At 37.2% G+C, this 8,252-nt stretch overlaps 1 protein-coding gene across 1 annotated transcript in view; it reads right to left on the bottom strand.

Annotated features, from left to right (window-relative positions):
• Nucleotides 1-7,070, bottom strand: part of ap1m3 (adaptor related protein complex 1 subunit mu 3) — a 34,388-nt gene extending 27,318 nt beyond the window's left edge. The window contains exon 1 of the mRNA XM_037674539.1: nt 6,985-7,070. Within this exon, the coding sequence (XP_037530467.1) occupies nt 6,985-7,026 (42 nt within the window). The 5' untranslated portion in view covers nt 7,027-7,070. The remainder of the gene's footprint in view (nt 1-6,984) is intronic.
• Nucleotides 7,071-8,252: the final 1,182 nt, after the last annotated feature.

Raw genomic sequence — 8,252 nt, forward strand, 5'->3', positions numbered from 1 at the left:
GGGGCATCTTAGCACCAGCATTTGTTGTCGTGTGAATTAGTTTTGTTTGGTGGCTCCTCAGATTGAAGAAGTCCTTTGGATGAAGGATAAAACGTCTCAGCTTAAAAAATAAACCGTCCAGATGACCTGACTGAACAGTGTTGAACCCAGTTAGCCATTTCTCTGTTTTAAAGTAGAACAAAAACATAAAGTGTGTGACAATTAAAACTTTGCAGATTGTAATCAAAAACATGATCTGAGGAGGCAATTGCTTCAACTCCTGGATGTGTGAGAATCAGTTCATCACAGTCGTATCATGTTGGTTCAAACGTGTGTCAAATTAAAAAAAGGAAAACATCAGATTGTGAATATATTCAGCTGAGGTAGAACACATCAAACAGAACACCTCAAACAGTCAAAATAATGTTTGTCCTAAAGCCAATTAATAATCCAGGTCTCATTGAAATTCAGCGTGAAGGTGTTTTTTTAATCCCCAAATTGAACCACTGTTAAAACATCCAGTTTCTGGATGTTTCTAGGTTTTGATGGCATTTCCATAAACTTAATATGGGATCCCACAGGGAGCTTACCAAGAGGTCAATGTTTTTTAAGATAAAAATACTTATACTTATCAAACTACTAGACAAATTGACCTCATTTCCATAAATGATTTGCTAAAATTGAACAGTTTTCATTTGATACTATTTATATCTTAACATGTGATTCTTGACCTGCCATTGTGTATCTGTTCCTACCAAACCCAGCCGGTCAAAGCAAATGGCCGCTTGTCCTGAGCATGGTTCTGCACCCTGGACAGGTCTCCAGTCCATCACAGGGACAAACAAGACAACCATTCACTCACTCTCTCACACCTAGGGACAATTTAGTTACCAATCAGCCTAACATGCATGTTTTTGGTCTGTGTGAGGAAACCAGAGTACTTGGAGAAAATGCACGCATGCACAAAGAGAACATGCAAACTCCACTCAGAAAGGCCCCCGGCCAGGAATCGATCCAGCGACCTGCTTGCTGAGAGGTGGCAGATCTACCAACTGCACCACCGTGCCGCCCGACTGCATCCAGTGAGAGAAATCAATGAGATTCCCTCTGCTGACCTCAAAAGCAAACAGGAACTAGTAAACCCTCATTGGGGAGTGGCCCAAAGTCATACAGGACCAGAAAAAATTCCCAGCAACGCTAACGTCTGTTCTTAAAACCCATGAACACTTTGGAAAACAAATAACAGTTAAAATCAATCTGCATAATTCCAGTACCGGTCTGATTACAGGACATTCTTGATGTGAAAAGCAATGCTCACTCCAACTTTAGCGTTTAGGACTTGGAATAGATATTGTTATCTGGATGAGAATTTAATGCTTTATTAAAAGTGAAACATCCATCTACAAATACCCTATAAGTTCTCAAAATTATTTAATAATTAAAATATGTTGGCACAACCCAAACTACTGGATCAGTTCAGAATTAGATGCAAAATGAAAAGACAAGAAAAATGGCAAGAAGAGGCGCATCTGCAACAAAAAGGGCATCTGCAGGGCGATGAGAACTCCCCCTCTGGGGTCCATGAATGTCAGCGCACAATTTGATCGAAATCATCTCAGTCCAGACATTTCACGCAAGAGCAAAGATCCAACCAACAGCCCGACATTTCCATCTCAAAAGCCATCAAACTGATCAAAATGAGTCAATAATGGATAAAACTTGTACATTTATGATCCAGTGTTGACTATTTTGAACTGTCTGATATAATAAATACAAAGAGTGAAACAACTGGACATATTATTAAGAAATAATACATTGTTGGGGGTATTTAATAATTTAATCATCAAACATTGATTGTGGGCTTTGTGGGGTGGCTGTGGCTGAGTGGTTAGAGCAGCCGTCCTTCACTGCAAGAGTTGGGGGTAGGCCTGTCGCGATAAAACGATAAATCAATTAATCGCATGATAAATGAAAATTATCAACCTCATTTTCATTTATCGGCTTTTTCATTTCTTTGTGTCTCTCTCTTTCTACTGAAGACACTGGATGACAAAAAGGCTCAACTCCGGTGCTCTTCACTGACCCCTCCCTTTCTCTTTTCTCTTTAACCTACTAAGATCCGAACTCTTGCATGACATGCATATGTGGATGCCGGGTTGTCCACATATGTGCAGGTTCTAGGAGGTTAAAATCTGTTTTAACTGTCCAAAATTGTGTTTTTGGATCGTTAAAAGCAGCTAAGCAAAACCTCCGTCTTGTCGAAGTTCCAAAATTCACAGTTGAAACCCGTGCCTTCATGTAAAAAAACTTTTTTTCTCTGCAAAAAGAAGATGAGAACTTGTTTACTGAGTTTGTTTATTAAAAGCTTTGTGTGACAAATGCTATGCTAAAGAGCTCAAACCACATCGAGTGTCCACCGTTTTGAGAACCAAAAAAAGGAAGGAGAGACAGTCCATGTCACGTCACGGGGCCTCCCTTCAATTTTTCTTAAAGAGACACGATGTTCACTCCCTCACTATCCATCCTTCGGTTCAAACTGTCTTATACTGCCATCCAGTGGTCAAAAAATGTACTACACACAAAACAAATTACCTACATTTCTTCTTAAATATGACAGTAATTACTAATTATTGTCAAATTTCAAACAATATTATCGTTAATCACAATAATTTCTGAGACAATTAATCGCCCAGCAAAATTTGTTATCATGACAGGCCTAGTTGGGGGTTCAATTCCACCAGCAGTCACGTGCCGAATTGTCTCTGGGCAAGACACTGAACCTCTCATTGACTCTGATGTGTGTCCCATCAGAGTCAGAGAGTTTCTTTATTGTCATTCGCACCTCATGTGGTACATGTGGTGGAGCGAAATTATGTACACAGGGTCCCAGTTACATCCAACAATAAAATGTATAAGAAAAACAGTAATAACATCCAAGATATGAACTAAGAAAAGTATGAATCAGTGTATGAATGTGATAAAGCACTGATTAATCTTTGTATAGATGTAGTAGAGAACTGTACAAATGGGTAAATGAGGACGCAGACTATAGTGTAAAGCTCTTTGAGTATCCTGATCAGATGGAAAGGAACTGTATAAGTACAGTCCATTTACCATTTAATCATTATTCATCATCAAAAGTGCCTAAACCACGATGGTTATAGCTCGACCTTTAACGTCAATGTTTCTGACCACAGTTTCCAGCTGAAATCGTTTGCCCTTTCTCATGACGATCCAGAACTTGAGCCTGAGCATGCTCACTTATTAGCAATCCTACTAGAAAGCTGTGGGAGTAAATGATGGGATGCTGATTTCAAAGGCTTGACATTTCGGTGCATGCAGCCAGTATTGTACGCAGACCGGTGCGTTAGACGAAAAAGAGGCCAGGGCTGATGATGGAGGGATAGAGGGCGGAGGTGAAAGTTTCTGTGCATTCTCAGAAGAGTCTTTAAATGATAAAGTGTCTATTTGTGCATAATAGGTTTGTGTTTCTGTCTCAAGAGATTGGCTAAATGATAGTTTTTATGTACGGCGCCACTTTGAATGCGTTAACCCTGTTCTGCACTCCAGTCCCTTTTTCTTCCTCCAGTATTGTAATAGAGGAACTTGTCTGATCAGGACATAGCCAGAGGCAGAGTGGCTAAATGATGAAACACTACTAACTAGCCTCAGGGCATAGATGGCAAAAGAGAGAGACAGAAAGTATTCAGTGCAATCAGGCATCAAGGTTTTGAAGGGATGCTCCTCGCCTCTGATGGGGTTTATTGTCAAGCAGATAAGACTACTCAGCAATTCTTGTCCTGGCCCTATAGTCACTCCGGGAACGTGTCATCATCGATTAAACTGACAGGCATGTTTTCCATCCATCAGGTGGTCTGTAAATGTCAGAAAATTGTAAAAATTGATGTAGCCCAGACATTTTCAATTTGGCTTATTGAAGAATAGATAAAAAGGATAAACTGATATTTTTTTTTTATCTGAAAGCAGTAAGATTTTCTGTAATGGTTCTTCGGGGGTAAACAAAAATCATGGTTCCAACAGAGTCACAGTCAATTTCCCCAGATTTTCTTCTTTGCTTTAAAACAAACGTTGCTGGTTGGGACAGCTGAGGAAACAAACCCGGCCGACTGTCAACAGTCTGCAAATGGGGTTTCCACGAGTTTCCGACAACAATTGAATGAAAGAAAATTAATAGTTTTGATTAAAAGGAAGTCACTGGCTGCAGTTCTTTTTTTTAAATCAGAGAAACAGCAAACTTTTTTGTAAGAATTGTTGGCTTGAATAATTATGGAGGCAATAAATAATTAAGGCCTGGCATTATTTGAAGGCATGCATATTCATCTGTTAGAAAATACAGAATAAGATCTTATGAGGATGAGAAGAGACGGAGTTGTAGCCATTTTGGTCAAACCTTGTAAATAATATTATGCACAATCTTATGTGAGATATGAAAGACCTCAGAGTGTGTACTGTGTATAACTCTCATGTACTACCACACCAAATTTTAACTCATTATCCATAAAACAGACTGAGTTATAGCTATGTTTAAAAAAATAATAATTATTACTTTATTTTACCAGGAAGAAATCCATTGAGATCATCAATCTCTTTTACAAGGATGTCCTGGAAATGTGTGTGTTGGTTAATTTCAATCAGCTGTGGCAGTCATCTGGAAATGTGTTGAGCATTTATTTATTTTTTTATTCATTTATAAATGTATTCATTCATTTATATAAAAAAAACACATTCATAAAAATAAAATAAAAAACACGGAATGAAAAGGGTGCAGAAAGAAGAAAAAACTTATTTTAATATCTGCCCCTTACTTAAAAAATAAAAAAATAGACTAGTTCTAACTGGATGTTTTACAAACATTTCCATTCTCTTAAAGTTATATTGACTCTATTTTTAAACAAAGTTTAACTGAATATTTGGGGTAATATTTTTATGAGTTTTATACATGACTTGCAAAATACAAAATGCTATTTTCAACCAAATCATAACATTTTAATAATCTAGCATGCTTTTCCCAAAACTTCAATACAATGGATTAAATGTGGAACAATCATTACATTATACAATATATACAAAACTATTTTACTTTATACAGTAATGCAACTGATTTTGCTCTTTTTATTCTTAAGTAATTTACATGAAATTTCCATGTCAGCTTCTCATCAATAACAGCACCCAAACATTTTATTTCATTAACTCTATGAATTTCAATACTGTCCATTTTAAATGGGACTTCAGTCATTTTCTATTACTAAATATCATGTAGTTTGTTTTTTCAAATTCTGCTTCTCTAAAATCCGTTCAATATCTTAAGCCGAACAAAAAATGTGGCATCATCTGCAAATAAAACACACTTCAAAAGCCCCGACACATCAATCAGATCATTCACATACAAAATAAACAACTTTGGTCCCAACACATAGCTCTGAGGAACTCCACATCCATTAACACACAGTTCAGATCTTACATCGTTTACCTGTACAAACTGTCTCCTATTATTCAAATAACTAGTGCTAATCCTCTAATGCCATATTTATTCAGTGTTTCAAGGAGAATGGTGTGGTCAGTAGTGACGGAGGCCTTTTTAAATCAACAAAAACACTAACACAATACTGTTTTTGATCAAGATAAGTTGTTATCTCTTCCATGAGAGCCATTGATGTTGACATTTTTGCTCTAAACCCATATTGACTAGTACTTAAAATATTCAGTTTATTTATGATTTGATCTAATCTGGTTACAAATTATTTATCTAATATTTTTGGAAATTGTGACAACAAGTATACTGGTCTGTAATTAGTGAACACACATTTCTCAACATTCTTATAAAGAGGAATTGCCTTTGCTATTTTCATATTTTCTGGAAATGTTCCTGTTGAAAATGTTAAATGGTTCAAAAACATAACTCGTTATATCTTTTACAAACATCATGTCCATGTCCATCCAGCCTTTTGATCTTTTATCTGCAAGATTTTTCACAATACTCAGTATTTCTTCTTTATCCGAGAAAAATGCTGTTGGCACAGCCCATGACTGTATGACTCACATCATTATTTACATTTGGTATTTTAGCTGCAATACTTGGGCCAACATTCACAAAATATTCACTGAATTCATTTACTATGTCATTTTGATCGTAGATTTTCTTGTCATCACAAAACATAAACAAACAAACACACAAGTGGACTTTTACTCTGTAATTTAAAACATTTCACATGCCATCCAGAGAGCTTGATTCATTGTATCTTATTGAGAAAGTTCTTTTGACTGGAAAAAAAAAAAAGTCATCAACTACAGTTGTTTAGATTTGCCATGTCTTGGATTACTTAGACTCTACACCAGCACATTGATCCACAAGTTAATCAGTTGTAGATGTAAACCCAGTGAATAATTTCTGGAAGTTTCAATAAAATCCATCCATTTGTTCATGAGATATTTTGCTAACAGACACAGTAGACTCCATTGTAGTTTATGGTAGAGAGATGGGTCCTCTAAGTAGAAATTGGGGATCTGGCTAATTTCCTACACCATTTTTTTTTTTTTTACTCATTGATCTAAGTTAGAAGCATCTCTGCAGGTCTGTTCAGTGCATCAAATAAAAACATGTAGGTTACAGTGCATGTGGTTTAACCTGTTAGGGCTGTCAAGCGTGAAGCTGTAAAGTTGGAAATAGGACACATCATCACTAATAATAAGGGCTGCTTCGCTGCACGAGAACAAGCGTGTGTGCGCGCGCGCGCGCGCGTGCTCAAAGAATAAACGAGTTTGACAAGTTTCTCTTCCTGTCTGCTTCCTGTCAGTTTTCAGGCTCATTCAGAGACTTTTTCTCCTAAAAAACAAGCAGCGTGCACCATCACGCTGCTTCATGTGGGTTCTGTCTGAGTTTGGGTGTTTTCTGGAGCTCAGACCTGAATAATTCCTTCCTGTGTGCCGCAGGTGCCTCGTTGTAAAAATGTCAACTTCCCCTCCAACAAGTCGCCCCAAACTTACCTTTCCCTTCAGGTCGAGGATAAACACCGCAGACGCCGACATGTTGGCGGAGCTAACCCTCGACAACAAAAAAGCAGGCTAAGTGGTAACTGGGTCTGCTGGGAGATATGGGTCATAGAAGTGGGATAAAAGCGACTCCCATCCTCCTCTCCTCTCCGCTCTCTTTAGTCGGGGCGTTTCGCTGCAGCTCCGCTTTTTTTTTTTTTTTTTAATAATAATCGTCAAGTTTGCTGTGATCACAGAAACACGACTTCCGGTTGGTTGAACCGCAGAAATAGCCCATACCTGTAACGACGGTTAATAAAATCAGACTAATTTATGTTTAGTTTATTTGTTTAATTTATGTTTCAATGTTTATTTTTTCAGCCATCACTGGTAAATTAAGATCTGGTTCTGGCTGTCACAAGAACTTTACTCTGAAACAAATAGGTGGGGAAAAAAGTCACTTATTGTTTTATAATGCTGGAGAATTTTATTATCATTATTATAATTATTATAATTATTATTATTATTATTATTATTATTATTATTTTGATGGTAAAACTATTATTTAATAAATTGATATTTGTTCATCCACTGAAAACTAGTTTCCGTTGTCGCAACAATGCTTTTATGTTTAATTACATGGGGAAAAAAAATTTATCCATTTCATTTGTTTTGTTACATTTTCTGTAGATTAATTCATTCAATCTTTATTTATACATTGTACATCAACATTTATATATTAACCTTTATTCATACATTTTATACATATACCTTTATTCATATAGATTAATATATCCGCCAACACATTATTTTCACCTCATATGTTTTAAACAGTAAAACATCCATCCATCGATTTTCTTTACCCGCTTATTCCATTTTGGGTCACGGGGGTCGCCGGTGCCCATGTCCAGCAATCACTGTGCGAGGGGCGGGGTACACCCTGGACGGGTCGCAAGTCCATCACAGAGCCACATAGAGACAAACGAGACAAACAACCATTCACTCTCTCACTCACACCTAGGGACAATTTAGAGTTACCAATCAGCCTAACATGCATGTTTTTGGTCTGTGGGAGGAAACCGGAGTACCCGGAGAAAAACCACTCATGCACGGAGAGAACATGCAAACTCCACCCAGAAAGGCCCCTGGACCGGGGTTTGAACCAGGGACCTGCTCGCTGAGAGGCAGCAGCTCTACCAGTTGCGCCACCGTGCTGCTATTATTATTATGTGTTTGTTAATAATAATAATAATAATAATAATAATAATAATAATAATAATAAT

The sequence above is a fragment of the Nematolebias whitei genome, chromosome 3 (assembly GCF_014905685.2).
Source record: "Nematolebias whitei isolate Nwh7 chromosome 3, NemWhi1, whole genome shotgun sequence".
NCBI lineage: Eukaryota > Metazoa > Chordata > Actinopteri > Cyprinodontiformes > Rivulidae > Nematolebias > Nematolebias whitei.